The following is a 21704-nucleotide window of genomic DNA, read 5'->3' on the forward strand; positions in this document are numbered from 1 at the left end:
TTTTCCTTCCTCCTTCCCTCCATCCCTTCCTTCTTTTATGCCTTTTCTCCTTTCTCTCTTTCCTTCTTTCTTTTTAAAAATAATTTTATTTCAGCATATTTTATAGCTTATGTGATTCACCCATTTTGGCTGCACTATTCAACAAGAGGATGTTGGACTAAGCGGCACAGCTCAGGCACGAACTGCTCCAAGAACCTAAAACTGCTGCTCCAGGCATAGATCTTCCTCGTGTAGAAGCTGCATGGACAGAATTCAAACCCCGGTTAGGCCATTTCCTAGCCGTGTATCGTAGCTAAGTAAATCATCTCTCCAGCTTGTGTTCTTACTATGAGAATTAAAATTAACTAAATTAACTAATTAAATTAAAATTGATTGAAAGAGGGCTAACAGAGAAACCTCATTCCCTGGTGGCTGGGGTTGAACAGGCCCTGAAACCAGCTACCTTTCTCTCTGACACTTCATACCAGGATATGCTGTTTGCTTCCCAGTCATCAGTCTCAGGTTACTTACTTCAAATATTAACCACAAGAGTGGTGTGTTAACCCATCATAACATTTGAAGAATCATGATCACTATCAAACTTGGAATAGTTTCCTGGGAGGAGGGTGGGGACAAAGGTGGGGGAGGTGTGATGACCTGGCTGACTCCTTGGCCTTTGAGCCAGGGACGTGTCCATTCTCCATCTGTTCTCCCACATTGCACAAAGCCAGCAGTGTTACAGCACCTTCAAAGGGAGCATCAGTTCCCACCTTCACTGGGTGATTCTACGTTTTTCTTAGAATGCTCACAGAGGCTGTGTGCTAGTTGGTAGAGCACGTGGGCTTCCAGGAGGTGAGTTCTGCCCACTCCGCCACTGATTAACTGTGTGACCTCAGGCCGTCACTCGATGTGCTCCTGTTAGAATGGAGATACGGACAGCACTTGGCTCACAGGATTGCTGGGACGATGTGATAATACTCATCGTCACGGAGGGCTAACCCTGTGCAACACACCGGTTCCAGCATTTCACATGTGAGACCTCATTTACTCCTCCCAATGACACTAGGAGGTTGCTACATCCATCAGCTCCATTTTACAAATGAGCAAAGTCCAGAGACAGCCCACCTCACCTGTTCGAGGTCAAAAGTAAGAGGTGGAGCTGGGATCTGAGTCAACCCAGGCAATCTGGCTTCGTCACTTGTGTTCAATCACCTCACCAGATGACTTCTCCGTACTATATGTTGTCTCTTCTAAAAGAAATAACATATGCAAAATGCCTGACACTTAAAAAGGCAATAAATAGTAAAAGGGCAATAAAGAGTAATGTTGAAATAATAATACTTCAATTTCCCCAGGCCTCACCAGTCTATGCAGTTCATACAAACAGTACTAAGAGAAATCTCACTGCATTACACCTCTGCCTGCAGAACACGAGCCCTAAAGTCTCCCAAAGCTATTCCTGGGATGTCTCCTGTCCTTCTACACTCGCCCCTCCCTGAAGGTCCTGCCCTTGAAGTCCCATGAGGGTGGTTTTGATGACCTCTGTGCCCCTCCCTGGAGCCAACCCGCTGGTCAATTGCCGTGGTCCCTAAGCAGAAATGGGGCACTGTCAACGTGGAGGCCAGGAATTCTGCTGGGCTCTCCATCAACGGTGTCCCATTACATTCAAAAGACATTTCTAAAGCAACTAGCACGTTTTGGAAAGGGTGCTAAAAGACACATAAAAATGAAGTAAGATACAAGCAATCAGATGCCTACTAATATTAAGGTCCCATACAAGATCAGCCTTTCTTACCACATCCATTAAAAATAGTGAAGGACGTAAAAGAGAAAGTGGTGGTGGTGGTGGTGGGTGTGCAGCTTTGGATAATGACCGGGCAATGCTTGATAGTACCTACTTTATTTAAGTGATCATCTTTACATCTGAATTCTTGCCAAGGAAATTATCCTAACTTTCTTTCCATCTAGTCAAGGAAAGCATTTGAACTTCACTTGGGCATTGCAGCATTGTAATCTGCCTTTCTACCCCATCACCAGGGGTTTTATCCATGGCCTCTCAAGGATTTTTGGTATGTACTTACTCTATACCGAAATGTCCTAATTTACTCTGAGGCAACTCATTCCTCAGAGGAAGTCACTGTAAGTTTAGAAAACCAACCCTACTCCTCTTCCAACCAAGGGGACATAAGACCTAAGAACGATGATGTGTCCAATTACCCAGATGAACTTGGCGAGAGAATTAGACAAGAGATTTCTAGGAAAATAAAGTCTACATAAAATTTAATTTTATGAAAACTGCAACTGAGGAATCTGTAGTTATTTTTTGATAACCTTAAACTTACTGAAAGTACAGGGAAAAGTAACATACTTCCATTTAGGAGGAAGAAGAGAAAAGCACTCAGAAATTGGAAGCAAGCCTGTGTGAGGGGACAGTGGTTACCTGCTACCTGTAAAACAATTATCAGGGCTCACAAAACCGGTTTAACCAAACTGTGTCCTACAAGGCCCTCAGGTTTAAAAAAGATTTATTTATTTATGATTGTGCTCCAGTATTGTTTCCAATTCTTATAGGGACGCTGAATATATTTTTTAAAATCAGAAGATAACAAAAAGGTAGACAGGGACTTCCTAGGTGGCACAGTGGGTAAGAATCCACCTGCCAATGCAGAGGACGTGGGTTCGATCCCTGCCCCAGGAAGATACCACATGCCTCAGAGCAACTAAGCCCATGCGCCACAACTATTGAGCCTGCACTCTAGAGCCCGTTCTCTGCAACAAGAGAAGCCACTGCAATGAGAAGCCCACGCACCACAATGAAGAGTAGCCTCCGCTCGCCGCAACTAGAGAAAGCCCATGTGCAGCAACGAAGACCCAACACAGCCAATAAAATAAATAAGTAAATAAATAAATAAATTTATAAAAACAAAAAAAACAAAACCAAAAAAGGTAGACAATTTTCAGGGAAAAAAAAGTAGATTCTGAGATAGTAGTAAAATCTGTCATTATAAATAGAAAACATTGATGGACTCAAATTTCCTGTTTAAAGATACATATAGGGCTGTTTCTAAGTTCTTTCAGAATTCAATTTTACATTAATTCATTGGGAATTCACAGCCCTGCATCATCTATTGGACAACAGGGTAAAAGGCCCAGCGCTCTGAAGACGCCTAAAGAAGCCCCGAGGGAGAAGTAAATGAAAACTCCCTGGACCATCTTTGTTACTTTTCTGTAAATTCCAAAGTATTGCAGAATTAAAAGTTTATTTACACAGAAGAAAAAGAAGTAGTAGCGGCAGCCCCGAGCTCGACAGGACACTGGGAGGTCAATGGCCATGCAAGGGGAGGCCTGCAGGCCTCGTGTGTGATTCCGAGCGTGTCTGAGCCCAGCCCCCACCTCCTGAAACCCCCAACACCGCGCCCCCAACCAGCAGAGATCACCCTGCGAAGCTCTGGTCTGCCTGACGGCCCCATGGGCCCGGGCCTCAGGGGCAACTCTGGCTGTTTTGGTCAAACTCTTGGGAAGTGTCATCAGCAAAATGAAAGGAAGGCGAGAGAGCCAGAAGAACAATCAAAACAGGGGAGGGACATGGGTCTAGAATCAAGCCCATCTGATGGAGCAGGAGGGAAGGAGGAGCCCTGGAGTAGTTGGTGCTTCAGACCCAAGACACATGGAGTTGTTTAGCGGACCAGCAGCAGCAGCACCTGGGAACCTGGGTTTTTTTTAGCTCTTTATTGGAATATAAATGCTTTACACTGTTGTGCCAGTTTCTGCTGTACAACAAAGTGAACCAGCTGTAATCATACATACTTGCTTTAGATGCAAATTCTCAAGGCCCAACCAAGATCGACAAAATCAGAACCCTGGGCCTGGGGCCCACGCTTCTGTTTTTAAAAGCCCTTCAGGTGATTTGATGCCGGCTATAGCTTGAGAACAACTGGTTTAATGAATTACTATGTCCAGGATACTGAGACTCACCCATTCCCCCTTAAATGGTGTTGGGAACAAAGGATGTAATTCATGTCATCTTCATCTAAGAAAAGCGGAGCATTTGTTTCCTTTTGCTGCTATAACGAATGATCATAAACTTAACGGCTTTAACAGTACAAATTTATCGTCTTACAGTTTTGGAGGTCAGAAGTTCAAACATCAGTCTGACTGGGCTAAAGTCAGGATGTCAGCAGGGTTGGTTCCTTCTGTAGGCTCCGAAGGGAGAATCCGGTTCTGAAACCAAGCAGGACCATGTGGGCCTCCAGGGCAGAAAAGTCTTTCGATGGCCCCCATTTCTTGTTTGCAGGAAGTAGGCTTCATTCAGCCTCTTTGGCCTTACCTGAGTTCTAAAGGACAGCTTCGAACAGCTGCTAATCAGGGAAGGCAGGGGATGCAGAGACAAGGGAGGAGCAGGCAAGAAACAATAGTTCAGCCTTGGGGCAGGGTCCTGGTTCCCCCTCAAGGGATACACATAACAATATCTCTGAGCTCTTCTGCAGAACTAAAACCCCCACCAAATGGAAGACGTTAACTACTTGATGAAGCATTCTTCATTCCAGAGAGAAGGTCACAGTTCAATAACCTTGAGAGCCACAGATCACAGGATCACCTGATGCCAGAGGATCTCTAGATTGAAAGAATGCAGGCCTACCCTGATCCTTATCAGAAACCCCGACCTTGACTGTAAGGCTCTTCACAACCACCCCCCCACCCTCCACTCCCCCACCCCTGCTGCTGAGTTGGGACACACTGTTTTGAGGGTATTAGCCCACTGTGGCCCCCTTTGCATGGCAAAGCAATAAAGCTATGCTTTTCTACTTCACCCAAAACTCTGTCTCCAAGATTCAATTTGCTTTAGAGGCAGTCCTTCTCCCTTGACTCACGACCCCTTCCACTATATTCAAAGGGTAGCATCTTTAAATCTCTCATCACCCCCCATTACCTCCTCTCCTCTTACTCTACTGCCTCTCTCTTATAAAGGCCCTTGGGATCACAATGGACCACTCAGGATAATCTTCCCTTATCCAGAGCCTTAACTTAATCACACCTGCAAAATCCCTTTTGCCATGAAAGGTAACATTCACAGGTTTTGGGGATTAGGATGTGGATATTGGGTGGGAGGCCATTATTCTGTTGACTACAGGGAGAAAGATGAGAATATGCATTTTCATTTGTACTCACGTAAATAAACACTCTAATGATACATAAAAAACAAATGAAGGTGATTACCTATAGGGAACATGGGAAATGGGGTGATGGGAGACAGAGATGGGAGCAAGAACTCTCTTCCCAAAGTATACTTTTTTTTAAAAGAACTTTTATTGAGATACAGTTAACATAAAATAAACTGCATATATTTAGAGTGTACTATCTGGTATCCCAATCTCCCAATTCATTCCCCCCCCAACCCTCCCCACTCTCCCCACTTGGTGTCCATATGTTTCTTCTCTACATCTCTGTCTCTGTTTCTGCCTTGCAGACCAGATGATTTGTACCATTTTTCTATAGTCGGCATATATGTGTTAACATACGATATTTGTTTTTCTCTTTTTGACTCACTTCACTCTGTATGACGGTCTAGGTCCATCCATGTCTCTGCAAATGTCCCAGTTTCATTGCTTTTTACAGCTAAGTAATATTCCATTGTATATATGTACCACTTGTTTTTTATCCATTTATCTGTTGATGGACATTTAAGTTGCTTCCATGTCCTGGCTATTGTAAATAGTGCTGCAGTGAACGGTGGAGTGCATGTGCCTCTTTAAATTACGGTGTTCTCTGGGTATATGCCCAGCAGTGGGATTGCTGGGTCATATGGCAACTCTATTTTTAGTTTTGCAAGGAACCTTCATACTGTTCTCCATAGTGGCTGTATCAATTTACATTCCCACCAACAGTGCAAGAGTGTTCCCTTTTCTCCACACCCTCTCCAGCATTTTCTGATGATGCCCATTCTGACCGGTGTGAGGTGATACCTCACTGTAGTTTTGATTTGCATTTCTCTAATAATTAGCGACGTTGAGCAGCTTTTCACGTGCCTCTTGGCCACCTGCATGTCTTCTTTGGAGAAATGCCTATTTAGGTCTTCTGCCCATTTTTTGATTGGGTTGTTTGATTTTTTGATATTGAGCTGGATGAACTGTTTATATATTTTGGAGATGAATCCTTTGTGTGTTGATTCGTTTGCAAATATTTTCTCCCATTCTGAGGGTTGTCTTTTCGTCTTGCTTATAGTTTCCTTTGCTGTGCAGAAGTTTTGAAGTTTCATTAGGTCCCACTTATTTATTTTTGCTTTTATTTCCATTATTCTAGGGGGTGGATCAAAAAAGATCTTGCTATGATTTATGTCGAAGAGTGTTCTGCCTATGTTTTCCTCTAGGAGTTGTATAGTGTCTGGCCTTACATTTAGGTCTCTAATCCATTTGGAGTTTATTTTTGTGTATGGTGTTAGGGAGTGTTCTAATTTCATTCTTTTACATGGAGCTGTCCAGCATTCCCAGCACCACTTATGGAAGAGGCTGCCTTTTCTCCATTGTATATCCTTGCCTCCTTTGTCATAGATTAGTTGACCGTAGTTTATCTCTGGGCTTTCTATCCTGTTCCATTGATCTATATTTCTGTTTTTGTGCCAGTACCATACTGTCTTGATCACTGTAGCCTCGTAGCACAACCTGAAGTCAGGAAGCCTGATTCCACCAACTCCGTCTTTCCTTCTCAAGATTGCTTTGGCTATTTGGGGTCTTTTGCGTTTCCATACAAATAATAGTAAAATTTCTCGTTCCAGTTCTGTGAAAAATGCCATTGGTAATTTGATCAGGATTGCACTGAATCTGTAAATTGCTTTTTATACTTTTTATAGTATTTTGAGCTAGGCAAATATATTAACTATTACAAAATGACAACACAAAAATAAAAAGAATGAGAAACCTCTTAAATACTCTTTGGGTGCTCTGCTTGAAGGTGACACGTCAGAGACTAAATCACTGGGGACACTGGAGTCATAGGCATTGTAAGTATTAAGAGAAAAGTGTTTTAGTGGTGATGCAGTTACTAGGGGAAGAAGAAACAAGATAAAAGGATGGTCCATCTGGCTTGGGTGTGAACAAAACAAGATAGGCACTAAGTCCTGGATGAAGGACTAAGCTCAGCCTTTAAGGAAAAGTTACTGTTTCAGTTTTGGTTAGTTTGAGTTAAAGATCCTGTGGATCTTTCCAGTCCAAGTTTCCAACAGAGGAAGAGGGGCTGAGATCCCATCTTTTTCACTTAATTTAAAAAAATAAGTAATATATTGTGTCCACTAAATTGCATGCTATTTTCTTAAATAGGAGTAAATTAGAGAGCTCTTTGCTCTGAGCATGTAAGAGAATATGAGACACTTTCATACTAATCTGATCATTACTGAACATTAAGCTATGACAGTAGAGAAGGACAACTAAGATTCTGAGAACACAGCCAGCGCATGCCAGGAAAATTATTTCCATGAAGTTAAAGGAGTATTTGCATCCAAACATTATGTATAACATTGGAGCTGTCTCCCTTTCATTATGCACAACACGAACTCTTCTGTCCCCCACAGCCCACCTCATTGCTAACCTCCAATGGAGACTTCCAGGCAGAAGTATTCCCAGGGATCATTTTGTATATGTTCTGTATCCCCTCACTGATCTACCACTGATCACTCTTCCAGTCTATCTGTTCATCAACTCCCATTCAGCCAACCACCAGGTCACAAAGACAAATCAAGACATGGTTCCCGCCCTCAAGTTATTGCCAGATAGAGACCACCAACACATAAACACCTAAAATGCAATAACTGCCATAAGAAAGGTATGAATAAAGAGCTAAGGAAAGACACATGTAGAAGCAACTAATTCTTCCTGGGAGTTATGGAAAGCAAAAGAGATACAACAGTAAGTGGGACTCTACAGGATATGCTGGAGTTTGCAAACTAGACAGGAAATGGCAACACAACCCAAGCCATAGGAAGAGTACTAAGTGTGCAAGTACACAGACAATCTGGATGGACCGTTCTGCTTGTCAAGGCAGAAAAGATGGGGCTAGGTTATGAAAGGCCTTGCTGGCAGTGAGGACAGTGCAGGTTCTTTTACAGGCAATTGGAGTCTTCTAGCAGGGTATGTTCCCAGGTCGGATCTGTGTTAGGTACATAATCCCAATGGAACCGTGGAGACCTTTATGGGTTTAGGAGACTTAACTGGCAATTTAGGAAAATTCTAGGGAGAAGTTGTATTATACACTGCACATTCCATCCTCATGTTATGGCTGCCTGGTCTCTCTTCCCCCTCCTTCACCTTGGAAAGTTCTAACTTTTTAAAAATGAGATGTAATTGACATATAACATTAGTTTCAAGTATACAACATAATGATATTTGCATATACTGCAAAATAATCACCACAATAAGTCTAGTTAACATCCATCACCACACAGTTACAAATTTTTTTTCTTGTGATGAAACCTTTTAAAATTTAAGTCACAATGAACATGGGCGTGCACATACCTTTCTGAGTTAGTATTTTCATTCTCTTCAGATAAACACCCAGACGTGGAAATCTCAGATCATGTGGTAGTTTTATTTTTAATTTTTTGAGAAACCTCCATAGAGTTTTCCATAGTGGCTGCATCAATTTACATTCCCAGCAACAGTGCACAATGGTTCCCTTTTCTCCACATCCTCGCCAACACCTGCTATTTCTTGTCGTTTTGATAGCCATTCTGACAGGTGGGTGGTGATACCTCACTGTGATTTTGATTTGCATTTCTCTGAAAATTAATGGTCTTGAGCATCTCTTCATGTATCTCTTGGCCATCTGTATGTCTTCTTTGGAAAAATATCTATTCGGAACCTCTGCATATTTTTTATTTGGATTATTTGGGTTTTTTGCTATTGCGTTGTATGAATTCTTTACATATTTTGGATACTAACCCTTTACCGGACATATGACTTGCAAATATTTTCTCCCATTTGGAGGTTGCCTTTACATTTTGTTGGAAAGATCCAAATTCTTAACCCTCTATTATATGAAGTCGCTTCTCCATTTCTCAAAAGTCTTGTCCCCAACCAACACTCAAGCCTACAAGAGCTCATTTCTATGCTACATAATTATCAAAGCATTTTTCTAAATAAATGCAGTTATTTTTGTTACGAGAAATTCTGCTACCAGCTGTTAAAGGTAATATAAATTTATCTCATCACACATATCATATCAACAACATTCTAAGTATCTTACACATAATGGTTTTCATGAAAAATAATTATGCTTGAGAAATACAAGGCAGTATTCCCAAAGTTACTTCAGCAATTCAACATCCAAGGTGAAAATAACTACATGACACTGTGTTAAACTTGTTTTAAAAAAAGGTTTATTTGTTACAAAAATGTTAAATACTAAAACTAAAAACATATAAATTCAGATCAGGCTATATTAAAATACACACATACCCTTCTTTGCAAAATTAGTAAAGACTGAATTAAACAGATGCTTTAAATTAAATAAAATACTCTTGAGGACATTTTTGTCTAATTAGCTATATCAGTGTAGTGTAGTTTTTAAAATTACAGTTGAAAGTTCAGCTGTCTTGGAAGTCAAATTTATCCAATTCTTCAGTTTTCTGCTTCTGCCCAATATGAAGCCACCATGCTGGCTTAGAAAGGGTGAATTTCAGTTATATTACTGAACCTTATGTATTATAAGCCTACTCTGCTACCATATGAACACAGAGTAGTCAGAAGTATACAAAGGATTATATAAGGTGAAAACCTGGCCCAGAAAGAAAAGGCCTTAGTTCTACCATACGGTATCTCCTCTAATTAAAATGATTGGTAAATATATTGAAGCAGAGATCAGCACAAAGCATACACTCATCTAGAAATAATCTTTCAATTAGAAAAACTCAAAAAGAGCACTCATTTCGCCAAGATAGTCTATAAGGTTTCTTTAAAAATTTTTCTTGTTTTTTAAATTGCGTTAATTCAAACGTATTGAAGAGTCTAAAGTTTAAAAGCTAATTTGATTACTGTTCTGACTAGCCCAGGAGAGCTGTGACATCTGTGTGTCTGAGTCGCCTGCAGGTGGCAGAGAACTTTCATAATAAAACTACATGCTCCACACCAACACAGCACCAGCTCCCAGACCCAACTTCCACTTAGGTCCAACAACCTAGAAACTATCTATGGTCTGCTGAAATGTTAAACAGCATTTTCAAGAAAATATTTTGCTGTGGAACTCATACTTTTCAATTTCCTAGGTTAAAAGCTACTGACCTAGAATTTTAAGTGCTGTAACTAATGTAGGGGTAAGAATATGCTTACGAAAAGTAGAAAGCTATCACTGCATTTTAAAAGGCCTTAAATGTGAATGAATTTCTAGAAATCTACTACGGTATCTATTCTTCCCAATGCTAATCCTCGTCAAGTGGGATTTGTCAACAGGTGATTAACTCAAGTGAGTTAAATACAAAAAATTAACAATGCATTTCAGTAATATTTATCAACACACTCCAATTAAAATCAGGTTTCTTGCAAGGCATTTGTAGGGGATTTTTACTGTTTTACTCTGACAGTGTTGGTATACAGCCTAGGACTAACTGTACAGTATTGTGTCTATACTATGGTATAAAACTATGTAATCAAACCTTTGAACAGCTGGAAAAACTGTGTGTATTCTAAAGTCACTGGCAATTAAAAAAGAAAAATATATTCCAGTACCGAATTACGGATGAAAATGATGCTAACAATAAACAGTCATCTAGTTTTCCATCTCAGCTTGTGAGCTTCTGATGTAATCGTTTCTGTTGACATGCAATACAAGAGAAACTATATTTCTGTCTTCTGTCTTAGTATCATTCTCTCTACATGTAACAAGGATTTATATCCTTTCTTTGAACTTACTAGATGATCCTGAAGGACAAGATTCATGCTACTTCTCATCAAATACGCTTTCGGTCCTCAGAAAGAATTCACACAACTCAAGCCACTGACATCCTAATCTTAGTAAATGCACTAAAAGAAAAAAAGTTCTTGAGCCTTTGACTGCAAATTCTCTAGAAAGCTTCTTTTTCTATGAGCATGTTTATAAATGCACCTTAAAGTCACACTGGCCAGTCACTTTTAGCAACATCCTGGTCATAGTGAATGATCAAGAAAGTATTCATCTGAGTAGAGCCAGAGCTGTGAGTGTTTCAAAGTGAAACCAACATGATGCATTTCTCACTTGCCAGCCAAGGTGGCAGAGGAGGGAGGCCCTGGGTGGTACAGACTTCCCCATGGGAGAAACCCCATGTGATCTCTTCCTTCAGCAAGCTCCCTTCTCTTTCCTTGATGTCAGTGCCTCTTTTCTGCTTTCAGAAAGAGTAATGTTTGAGCGAGAAAACATACCCCTGTTATGCATAATTTGGGGGGCCCAGTACAGAGTGAAAATGAAGGGCCCTTCTTCAAACATTATTATGAATTTTAAGATGGCGATCAGATGGCATTGAACCAAGTGTGGGGCCCTTCTAAGCAGGGGGCCCTGTGTAAGCACACAGGTTACATGGACACAAAGCCAGCTCTTTACAGATTTCCTGTCTAATCAGAATCCCAGGGGAGAGACAAGGTGTCTCAGTTGGGTTGCTCAGATAAAAACCAGATTTTTTCCTTCATTATGATTCAAACACTGTCACTGATTTGGAATGAAGTGGCATTTCACTTTCAAAATCCCAGGCAAATTTCTAATCTGTTCCTAAGATCTCAGCCTGATCAGCCTTCTCCTAGATTTCTCATTATAGAAACAGTCGTACTGGGTCTTAAATGGCCCTTATTTTAATAGAGCAATTAATCAGACATGATGAAATTTCTCTATTAATCTTACATGATTTTTTTTAAATTTAAACATTTCTTAAATGGAAGGGATATTAATATCACTAAACCAACAGGGCATCTTAAAGGGAAAGATAGCTGTACACAGCCTTACATACTATGTTAAAGTCTTAATTTTAGCCTATGGTCTATTTTGTTCCCTTTTAAGATCATAGTAGTAGTTTTTTTCAACAAGAATAATAAACACATTAAGCTGTATGGTGATTTTTTTTTTTTTAACTCCCATATTGGTTTAGGTCACAAGAATTTTCCTGGAACCCAGAAGTACCCCATTCTTCATAACAACAAGAAAAAGTGTATGTATATAAAAACTCCAGGTTACATTACTAAGCAACGACATTTCCGGGAGTGAATATACTTCCTGTATTCCGCAAGCTGCTTCAAGTACACATTCGACGGCCATCTGTGCTTTTCAACAAAACTGCGTTCTTCCACTAAAAGTTTCAGAAAAAGAATATTAATTGAATATATTTTATTTGGGATCAAGTTTCAATATTAACTAATTGGTTTCCTATGTAACAGATGAGATCCAAGCTATGCTGTATACGTCCTCCCAGCCCCTCAATCAGCCATCAGGATTTATGTTATTCTGTGATTCATAATTATATACATCTTGTCACTGCTTCATCAAGTTGTATCTGATTATATCCTCTTTTTTTTCCAAATAAGACTTGTTTTTCCTGGAGATAAGGGACTTGTTTTTGTTCTTTTCATTTAATTAGTTTTCTTTGCAGCTAAGCCAACCTTCCAAACTCTTTAAAGTCCTTGCAATTCTGTTTTCCACAGGGTCACAGTGGATCTGGCCATTCCTGTGGGGGTGGGGGTGGTGTTGCCCTGGAGACCCCACTCTTCAGAGCCCTGTACCCTCCGGCCTTCCAGGCCTGCTTCACGCTTTCGCACTGGATCCCTCCACTCCTGGACTCAAGGTCCTTCACTCTGTTTTCTCTGGTTTTGGTGAAGCACAACTACTGAAAGGGGCGCGTGCATAAGAGGTATTTTTGAGACCTCGCTTGTGATGCAACGTCTTTAATCTGTCTGTACACCCAACAGATCATTTGATTTGGTATGAAATTCTAGGCTGAAAATTTTCCCTCGGTATGTTGAAGACAGTACTCCATTGCTTTCTAGTTTCCAAGGTTGTTAAGAACTCTACTACAATTCAGATTCGTAGTCGCTGATAAGTGATCTGTGGGGTTTTTTATTCTGTAAACATTTCGATTTTTCTGTTTATAGTCAGTGCTCCTGCAGGTCCCAGTGATGGACCCTGTTCATTCATTAAGCTGAGCACTTAGCAGAGCCTTTTAATCTGTTGACTCAGTTCCTTCAGGACTGGGATAACGTCTTGTATTACTTCTTTGATAATTTCTTCTTCGGTGTTTTGTTTTTTTTTTCTTCCTGTATTAACTTCTATTACCCAGATAGATACTTCACCTCCTTCGTTGAGCCTCCAACTTTTTTAACAAACCTTTCCTGTCTCTTTATCTTTTTCGGTCCTACTTTCTAGGAGATTTCCTTACCTTTATATTTCTACTCTTTTATTTATTTAGTTGTTTGGTTTTCTGTTATGGTTTGGATTTTTGCTATTCTAGTCTAATTTTCAACAGCAACTTCTTGTTCTTTGTTTTTTTCTTTTTAAATGATGATAAAATACACATAAAATTTACCATCTTAACTTTTTTTTTCCAATTTAACTATTTTTAAGTGTACAGTTCAGTAGTGCTAAGTACATTCACACTGTTGTCAACCAATCTCCAGAACTCTTTTCATCCTGTAAAACTAAAACTCTATACCCATCAAACAACTCCCTGTTCCCCTCTTCCCCAAGTTCCAGCACCCACCATTCTACACTCCATCTCTATGAATATTGTTTCTTTTTTATAACATTCTATCCCTGTTTTATGAATGTATGTCTCTTATTCTTTGAGGATATTAATTATAAGGGTTGTTTGTTTTTTTTTATGGTTTTCTTCTACTCTTTGTTCCTATTAAGTTCTTTCTCTTCTCTTTTTATTCATGTTGTTTTGCTTTTGGTATTTATCTTTCACACTGGATCCTGCCTGAAATACCTGTTGATCCTCAGTTAACCTCTTTATATTTAAGACTGAGATGCTAGAAAGCTATTTGGAAATCTTTTAGGTGTGGGCAGGACTTGCTGACTGGTGGGATACACTGTAGCACAACTGAACAGATATCTATTGGGTTAATGGAGAGACTTCCCAAATGGCTACATCTACAGTTTTTTATCTGAGGTCAGGGAGGGATGCTTCAATTTCATGCCCAGAGTATGAGAGTCAAAGTGGTAGTCAAGGTAGGAGTCAAATGCCCAGCTGCCAGAATTCTAGACCCTGGGTACAGGAAGGGGGCTGCAGGCTCACTATATAACGTGCACACTTTCACGTGACCCCTGTGTTGTCAGTCCAGCTTCTTACCCCATCTCAGCTATACTCTGAGTTCATGATTCTATAACTTTTTTGGTTTAACTTATCCAGCAATAGACCTCCCATCTCCTGTGATGATAAGGGAGAAGCAGTTGCCTGCCTGGGTGGGATGGAGTGTGGCAAAAGTATTAAACGAACTCTATGGCGTTCGGCCCCAAGCCCTATTCTGCTTCTGAAATACCAGGTCCCCCAAATTTCTAAGGCATTACAGTATTCTGCTGGGGTGAATCAGCTTGTTTCTCATGAGTATTCCCTTCGGTGGGCACTTGGGTTTCCTTCCGCTAGGTCAGTTTCCACTTTTCCATCTACTGTTTGACCCCATCTATTATAATCTGTCTTAACAAGGTCTAGATCAAGGCTGTAGGGCCTGGATAAGAAGAAACAACCTTGCTGCTCAGGGAAATTAGTTGTAGGTTTCATTAGGAAGCAAAGGTGACGTAAAACTGCTCCCTCAGTTAAGATTTAAAACAAAACAAAAACACAGAGAAAAGTTATAGATGAGCTCTGGCATCCAGCAAACATCAAAACAAGACCAAAAAAACTCTATAATATAAAATATATAACATCATATTGAGATAAATTAAACAAACTGTGAGAATAATGAATCCATAAATGCCAGGGGTAGCATATTCCTGTGCACTGAGGTTTGTTTTCATAAGAATCCAGTATATAAAACAGGCCTCGTATTTAATGAGCTGTTTCACTGAGTTCAGATGTATCAGTGCCAGCATTTACATGAGATCTTTTCCAGTCTCACTTTTCAATTTCTAAACACCTCTAATGAAGAAAAATTCCCAGTTAGGGGAAAACATTTCATAGAATTTCAATAATAATTTGATAATTTTTAAAACTGAAAATCAGTGATTCTTTACGGAAGCTGTGAAGTGACTGTGACAAGAACCCTTTTCAATTTCAAGTGACCACGTGAAGCAGGCCAAGAGTCAGGCGATAGGAGGGGAGGAGACTATGGCACCATGGAGAGGATATGCGCCTTTAAACGGGTAGCCACTGCTCAGTTCTACTTGCTGCCATGTGGGAAAGTGGACCCAGAGCAGCCACATCTTCCAACTTTTCAAAAGAGCCAGAAATTTGCATTTTTTAAATGTGACATGTTACAATTTTAAAATATTGACACACACAAAAATTTATAATACCACATGGTCCAAATAAAATCCCTTGGCAAGTTACATTCAACCCATATACTGCTAGTTTGTGACTGCTGATATAGACTACCAAATTCTCCCTTATCCACAGGGGCTTTTTTTTCTCTGCCCAAGGGGACACATCACAGCAGGTCCTGGACAGGAACAAGCACTGTTGAATCAGAACACTCAAGATACTGTTTTAACTTCCATCAAAGGAACATAGGACAACCACTGACAAACCTCATTTTCTTACCCTGCCTTCTCAAATCACACCCTGGAGTCCTGCTTCTCACTGTGCCAGGTGGTCATAACATACTTTACAGGCAATCGTATAATAGAATAAAATAAAAATTAATAACTCAAAGGATTTAGAGAGCATCTTTCTCCCATGTTGTAATAGTACTTTATGTGTATCACACAGCCACACAAAATAATAAGTGGAAAATCATCTGACTCTTCTTTTACAAATGAAGGTGACCTAAGGTGGCATAATGAAGGCGGTCCTAAAATCAAAATGTTCATTTATTTCATTTTTAATTGACTCCTTAAAGAATAACTGTGTAAGAATGCCCTACTAACAAACAGCAAGGGGAAGTACGCCTTATGTTTATGAATGAACTTTGTTTCTTGCACAAAGTAAACGATTAGTAAATATCCATTGTCCTGCTATGATTTATTATGTTACTCTTCTGCACTAATAGTTAAATTCTATGTAAAGAGGCTCCCAACAGGCATACAACGTTTGTTGACTGGCTGAATACATCTGCCAAAAACTGTGTGTTTCTTGGTTTCCTTAACTATATAATGAATAGCTGAATGAAACCAGAGATGTTAACCTCTTCTAGCAGCAGATTCTCTTTTACAAGCAAATTTTTACGTAGAAGTCTAAGATCTTAGCAGATAAAAGTGGGACCACTCTGGAGGAAGGTGGGAGGGAGGAGTCCAAGAACAGCAAGGGCTAGCCTCTCTTCCCCGATCCCTCCTCTCCGCCACCCACTCCACCCTCTGCTCCCACCCTACAAGACCTTTGGGCATAGCCAAGGAGGTTTCTCCACTTAGAGTTTGAAACTCCTTGACTAGGAGAGCTTTAATTTCCTTCTCCTTTTAACTCGATTTATCCTTAGTCTATTCTAGGCAATAACATGAGCAAATCATCCTATCTAAACTGACTACTCTGATGACTATCCTATTTCCATTTTCTTTCATCCTATGCAGCGCTCAGAAGCTCATCCTTTGACTGGTTTTAATCTTTATAATTTACCTTACAAAAATCACATTAAGTATACTCTCTGCTCAGTAAATTTTGCAACACTCTTTGATCAATAAAAAATTGTTCTTGCCAAGTAATATAATGGACTCCTATAGAGACAGGAGATACCAGTGTAACAGAACTATATACTATGGATAAATTTTTCTTTATAAGAAGAAAATTTAAAAAGCTGTATTATTTAAATTTTACTTCTGACTTAGGTTGTTAAAACCAGATCTCATTTATCACAACCAAATGCCATGTGAGGCCACTTTATGTCTCTACCTCAGAAAAAAAGTGCACTTAAAAATGGATGGGAGCTGGGAGACAATCGTTAGAAAATTTGCTGTGTAACACAGGTCAAGCTTCTTATGAAACACAGGCTGCTATAACTCTGCTCCATTACCACACTGCATACTTAAAAGGAATGTCTTACACTGACTTTTTATTTTTAAAAACTACTATTCCTACAAATTATGTCTCAAATCTAAGAACAAAGAACATAAAGGTTTGGGGTTTTTTTTGTTTTTTTTTTTTTTTACCAAAAACATTAATTAACAACCTACCTGAAAGATCCTGAAATTCAGGCTTTTGACTGAAGATGAGGTAGTTAGTGGCGATGAAATGAAGCAGCCAGGTTGAGAGGCAGTCGGAGTGGTGAAACTGCAAGAAAAATGGAAAGTGAAACAGTACTGTTCATAATGACCATCAATGATGATTAGATTGAGGCAACGGTCCAGGAGAACTCATGGAGGGCCCAATTCCAGTTTAATGTGTCTGTACATGATGCAGTCTTCAGCCTACCCTGACAGCAGAAAGGAAAAGGGAGCATTATTACAAATAATAATAAAATCAATGAAGAAACCAAACCAAATGAAGAACAAGCTACAGCTGCCACAGCGGCTGAATGTCTTTAAGCAGATGCATGGCTGCATCTGTGTGTAACAAAGACTGTTGGAGGTTCTTGAGGATTTTCATTTAAGCTTTTCATCTAAGGTCATGGCCTTCACTAACTGCACTTATGTCTGTGTTGCAGAGAGAAGATTATGGTTAGCAAAGGTATACACTTGGCCATAACTCAACAAATTCACCTGCAGAGAAAACCAAAGAATATTTTGAGGAGGAAATGTCATCAATCTAAGGGTATGGGTTTCAACGTGTACATATTTCTACAAGAAGGTTTTGTCTGAATAGTTGCTTTTAACTGGGATGTACTGTTACAGTGAGCAGGATTTCCAGCACATTTATCATCCTGAGTTCCAATAGCTAATGGAAGGGAAACTCAGAAACTTGGCCGTGACATCACCACCTTGGTGCCAACCCAGTGACACCCTCTAATCCATCTAACCACACAATTCAGATTACAGTAATTTGCTGGCAGGCAACCCTGGAACATGAGTTCTTTTATTAGTTCTTTTTTAGTTCTTTTATTATTACTGTGGTAAAATACACATCACTTAAAACTTACCATTTTAACCATCTTTAAGTGTATATAGTTCAGTGGCATTAAGTACATTCACATCATTGTGCAACCATCACCACTATTTCCAGAAACCTTTTACCATCCCAACCCAAAACTCTGTACTCATTAAACAATAACTCCCTTTCCCTCCTACTCCCAGTCTCTGGTAACCATTATTCTATTTTCTACGAATTTGGCTATTCCAAGTACCTCATATAAGTTATAAAAGTTACACAAAATTATACAATGTTTGTCCTTTTTCTGACTGGTTTATTTTACTTAGCATAAGGTCCCCAAGGTTCATCCATGTTGCAGCAGGCATTAAAATTTCATTCCTTTAAGGCTGAGTAATATTCCATTGTATGTATAGACCACATTTTGCTTATTCATTCATCTGCTGATGGACATTTAGGTTGTTTCCACCTTTAGGTTAAACATAGCTCTTTGAAGGACACTCAAGAATAGTATGTAAGCAATAAGCGATGCTAAATTGAAGACAGATTTGTAATGTCAAATCTTAAGGAAGAAACTCGTTTCACTCTTCTTGAAAGTTATAGTGTGGGAATATTTTAACATATAAATTCACAGGTCCCTCTGATTTTATTACACAAAATTAGAATTTTTGAACTGTAAGAGACTTTATAGCTCACCCACATTACATCTTAATAATCTTTTTTCACTTTATGTTTTAGCAGATGAATATGAACGCTCTCAAGGGAACAGACCAAGAATATGGAGCTACTTTAACAGAAGCCCCCAGCACTACTAGATGGTTAACCCAGGGGAGAAAACCTACCAACAGACCTTCAGAGCACTTGCCTAAGGGCTGTGACTTCGAAAGACAAGGAGATCACAGAAATGAACAGCTGGTTATAAAAACATAGTTCAGGGCTTCCTAGGTGGCAAAGTGGTTAAGAATCCGCCTGCCAATGCAGGGGGCACAGGTTCGATCCCTGCTCCAGGAAGATCCCACATGCCACGGAGCAACGAAGCCCGTGCACCAAAAAAAAAATAAAAGTAAAAATAAAAATAAAAACGTAGTTCAAATGAAGAATTTTATTTTTGAATAAGATTTAAGATTTCATAATTGTGGGCTCTTGGAGAGAGATGGAAGGCATCCCACCGGAAAAACTACATTTTTGGAAGAATACGGGCTGACTTGAGAAGACAGTTTAAACTGAAATAAACAACATAATTTTAAAAAAGACATTTAAAAAGATACCATAAACCAAATGCTATAGCATTTAACAGCCTTGTGAAGAATAATAACGGTGGAGAAAGTACCCTAAAACTCACAAGGAAAAGGTCAGAAACAAAACTGGTGGCCTGAAGAAGCCAAATACTACTGCACAGATTGTACATAAGAAGCTGAGCTTAAAACTTTAATATGAGGGTAAATACAAGTTCATAGGAATCACCAAAGTTTGCCAAGATAAGGTTTAAAGGGGAGGAAGAATAAGGAAATTGCTACCTCAATCCAAAGGAACTGATCTGATTAAGGGAAAAAACCCTTTGATTATGGGAAAAAAACCCATGTTAAGATTCCAACTTGATGGAAACTTATGAACCTGAAGGTACAATCATGGTAAAGAACTAAAAGAGGCTAGAGGAAAGTTCCAGCAGAAGTGAGACAATACCAAAACTGCTTATCTATATCAAAAGTACGAATGATGCTTTCCTGATACACAATACAAAACTTGCAGAGATGATGGAGATTGGAAATTCCAATTATTCAGAGAGCTACTGGAAGTCTAATTCTGCCAAAAGACAATTTCACCTCCCAGAAGTCAGAGAAGCAATGAGGGAAAGGTTAACTAAAGTCTGACCAACAGATGAACTGGGTGGCGAAGTTGAACCTCAACCTAGGAACTAAAGAGAATTGGGAAGAAAATTATCATGTTTCTGTGATTCATAATAGGCAAATTAGGGACCACAACGAATAGACAAAAGAAAAACGGTAAATGTAGGCTTAATCTTAGCAAACAGAAAAGTCTTCAGAAACAAATAGTAAAATTCGAGAAGAATTGGTATCTTAGACTTTTAAAATTCAAGGGGAAAAATAAGGATAATCACATAGTCAGAAACCACACACTCAGGGAAAACAGGTCAGGAAGAATTTCTGACAATATAGTCATAAAATGATGCTGATGAAGAAGTGTGTGTGTGTGTGTGTGTGTGTGTGTGTGTTGTTGGGGGTGGGGGGGCCTTAAATACATCAGTGCAACCAAGCAGGAAGTTCTCTTATGTGTGAACTATGTAAAAGGATACTAAAAGATAAGGAAAGAGAAGCTTGTGCTCATTTTTTAAAAGTATAATAGACTTTCTTTTACAGTTTCTTTGCTTTTCTTTGGCATCACTTTTTTTTTTAATATATAGAGAGGTCATCAGGATGACCTTTTACTTATTTATTTTTATTTATTTATTTTCAGCTGTTTTGGGTCTTTGTTGCTGTGTGCAGGCTTTCTCTAGCTGCAGTGAGCAGGGGCTACTTTTCGTTGTGATGCATGGGCTTCTCATTGTGGTGGCTTCTCTTGTTGTGGAGCAAGGGCTCCAGGGCACATGGGCTTCAGTAGTTGTGGCATGCAGGTTCAGTAGTTGTGGCACAGGGGCTCAACAGTTGTGGCCTGAGGGTTCTAGAGCACAGACTCCATAGTTGTGGCGCGCAGGCTTAGTCGCTCCGCGGCATGTGGGATCTTCGCAGACCAGGGCTCAACCCCATGTCCCCTGCTTTGGCAGGCAGATTCTTAACCCCTGTGCCACCAGGGAAGTCCCTGATAGACTTGTTAGAATGTATGAAAATGATATATCAAAAATGAAGGAAGTTATGAAAATGTTAGGAAGAATAAAAAAGAATTTCTAAACTAAATCTAGAGAACAGCTATTAATCCCAAGTTCAATGTAATTATCTTATGAAGAGAGATGAAGGTTACCCAATTTTTTAAATTTGTTTTTTCCCTAATATTAAATACATATGATCTGAAGACTTGATTATGAGAGAAATGAACTCCAAAATAGTTATGGAGATGATAAGAGAAGACCTAGATGCTTTAAATGAATTCCCTTCCATTCCCAAATAGACATATTGATTAATGAATTCATCTCAGTGAGGAGGTAAGCTTTTAGCTGTCACAGAGTCAGTCCTTTGCCCTATCACGTGGCTCTATTTTAGCAACTTGGATGAAGACAAATTTTCCTAATTCATATTTTCCTAATTCTGGATGCCAAAGTTGATAGGGACAGTCAATATGTTGTATGCCAGATAATATTTTACAAAGTCCAGACCATCTGTAACGACAGATCAAACATATTCCTGTGAAAAAGATGGAGAAGGTTCAGCTCAATGCAAGTTCAGTACCCATCACTACGCCATGATTGCTGCAACCCTGCAACTGTCCTAGGGCAGGTGATGGAATAGCAGAATAACTCCTCATAAGATGAGACGTTTCAGCAAAAGGTGTTTGAAAGTTAATGAAGTACACCGATACCTCCTACAAAGAACCAGAACTTTAAAACATGCTCATGAAGTGAATTTATGAATGAAAGAATGAATGGACAAATACAATGAGTTCA

At 39.5% G+C, this 21704-nt stretch overlaps 1 protein-coding gene across 2 annotated transcripts in view; it reads right to left on the minus strand.

Moving 5' to 3' along the window:
* Nucleotides 1–9329: 9329 nt before the first annotated feature.
* RHOBTB3 (Rho related BTB domain containing 3) overlaps nucleotides 9330–21704 on the minus strand; it is a 50135-nt gene continuing 37760 nt past the window's right edge. For both annotated transcript variants that reach the window (XM_057738859.1, XM_057738869.1), the window contains exons 11-12: nucleotides 17239–17335; nucleotides 9330–12274 (exon numbers count right to left, since the gene is read on the minus strand). In XM_057738859.1, the coding sequence (XP_057594842.1) occupies nucleotides 12159–12274; nucleotides 17239–17335 (213 nt within the window). In that variant the 3' untranslated portion in view covers nucleotides 9330–12158. The remainder of the gene's footprint in view (nucleotides 12275–17238; nucleotides 17336–21704) is intronic.

The sequence above is a fragment of the Hippopotamus amphibius genome, chromosome 1, assembly GCF_030028045.1.
Source record: "Hippopotamus amphibius kiboko isolate mHipAmp2 chromosome 1, mHipAmp2.hap2, whole genome shotgun sequence".
In the NCBI taxonomy this organism is placed as follows: Eukaryota; Metazoa; Chordata; class Mammalia; order Artiodactyla; family Hippopotamidae; genus Hippopotamus; species Hippopotamus amphibius.